The sequence below is a fragment of the Aplysia californica genome, unplaced genomic scaffold (assembly GCF_000002075.1).
Source record: "Aplysia californica isolate F4 #8 unplaced genomic scaffold, AplCal3.0 scaffold00604, whole genome shotgun sequence".
NCBI lineage: Eukaryota > Metazoa > Mollusca > Gastropoda > Aplysiida > Aplysiidae > Aplysia > Aplysia californica.
The window spans coordinates 437,660-439,442 of record NW_004797874.1 but is presented as its reverse complement, the minus strand read 5'-3'; the positions used below and the strand labels follow the sequence as shown (position 1 = coordinate 439,442).

General features: G+C 41.1%; 1 protein-coding gene across 1 annotated transcript in view; it reads left to right on the top strand.

Moving 5' to 3' along the window:
* LOC101845952 (serine-rich adhesin for platelets) overlaps positions 1 to 1,783 on the top strand; it is a gene marked incomplete at its 5' end in the record, with an annotated part of 27,571 nt that overhangs the window by 18,437 nt on the left and 7,351 nt on the right. The window contains 1 exon segment of the mRNA XM_013087578.1: positions 1,700 to 1,774. Coding sequence (XP_012943032.1) covers positions 1,700 to 1,774 — 75 coding nt within the window.

The window sequence follows — 1,783 nt, the reverse complement described above, 5'->3', positions numbered from 1 at the left end:
GCTGAGCCCTAAAGACATTTGATTGGCTGCTGGGAAACTATAGTTGTAAGCGTTGACAACAGTGATTGGATAAGCGAGCAAGCCGCCAGGTTGATCACTCTGTGTTCATTGCGTGCGGTCATAACGGTTTCAACTGCTTATTTCATTATGGAGAAACTTTCATTTACTTTGGGATAGAGTTGGGGGTGGTGGTTGGGGAGGTGGTAGGGGCTCACGCCCGTGAGCCCTTCACTACCCACCGCCACTGCTTGAGCACTCTGCTGGATTGCTCCGGGGCTCACATAATTTTGCCTTAGAATAGTGTACAGTCTATCGCGTTTATTTTTAGACTGCCTGTTGTGGACTATGTTTCGACACTATTCGGCAGGAGCACATTTGAGATGTGCCGTCTTATTAGTAGGCTTATCAATGTACCACCAAACTTGCTACGAGTGTCGTCATCGCTTGGGATATATCCCAAAGAGCGATTTATAGGTCAGATTACCACTGTTGAATATCCTGTTATGTTTAGTTAAAGAGCGTGGACTTTGGCATGACATAGTAGATGTTTTACGACGCTATAGACACAGAAATGACAGTTACGGTGCCAGTGAGGACCTTGTTTTTATACAATATTTGGCTACTGTTTGTGCGCACTAAACGACCGTGCGCTATGGACGAACCGCGATTGGTGTTGGTTTATGTGTATGTGATTGTGCGCGCGTGTGTGTTTCTGTGTGTGCGCCATAGCAATAAATCGTTCAGTATACGTTACGTATTGGTGCGATTTGGACAATATCGGAAGGAGCCGTCATCATCATCATCATCATCATCATCATCATCATCATCATCATCATCATCATCATCATCATCATCATCATTATCATCATCATCATCGTCAACACGAAATACCATCACCAAAAGAAACAGCAACACAAGAAAGGCAAACTCAGCATTAACAGTAAACACCTCTTACAAACAACCTTACAAGGTTCTCAAGGCTTAAATCATACTTTTACGCCGTGGCAAATTATGGAATTGATAGGTTTAACGGCCCTCACAACTCTGCAAGGTTATTTCAGAGACAGAACCTCCAAATGCAAAGCCCATCTCTAATAAGAGTGAGTCAAGCGTTGCACTGAGTTTAGCCTCGAACAACCAAACCAGCAATCTCACGATTACGAGTAGGGTAGCCTAACCTCTATACTACCGACTATCATCATGATCATCATTATAATCATCATCATCATCATCATCTTCATCATCATCATCTTCATCATCATCATCATCGGCAAAAACTATACAGTGAACATAGATTTTTCACACAATAGGAACGCTGCAAGGTATTGGGGTTACGTTATCTTCATCCGCAATTTTTACCATGAACAACAGCTATTCTTTTTTTTTTTTTTAGTTTGAATTATACAAAGATAAATCTGAAAGAAAATAATTCCTTGACCAAGGCGAAAAATGAGAAAAATTTACAGACGAACAGACGAACAGACGAACAAACAAACAGAAAGGCGGATAGACAGGCTGACAGTTAAATTGACAGACAGACAAACAAACAAATAAGCTGACTGACAGACAGATAGACAGAGCATGAGACAGGAACAAAACAACAGCAACAATAAAGCAACAACGAAAATAATAACAACAAGCACAAGCTGAAATATATGATTTAAAAAAAAGGATTTACATTTTTTTTCACCTCTCATAGTTCAGTTACAAGCCAAACCTCCTTGACCAGTATGACGTCAGACACCAGTCAAACGTCATTCACGTCTGTGACCAGGTGAGAACC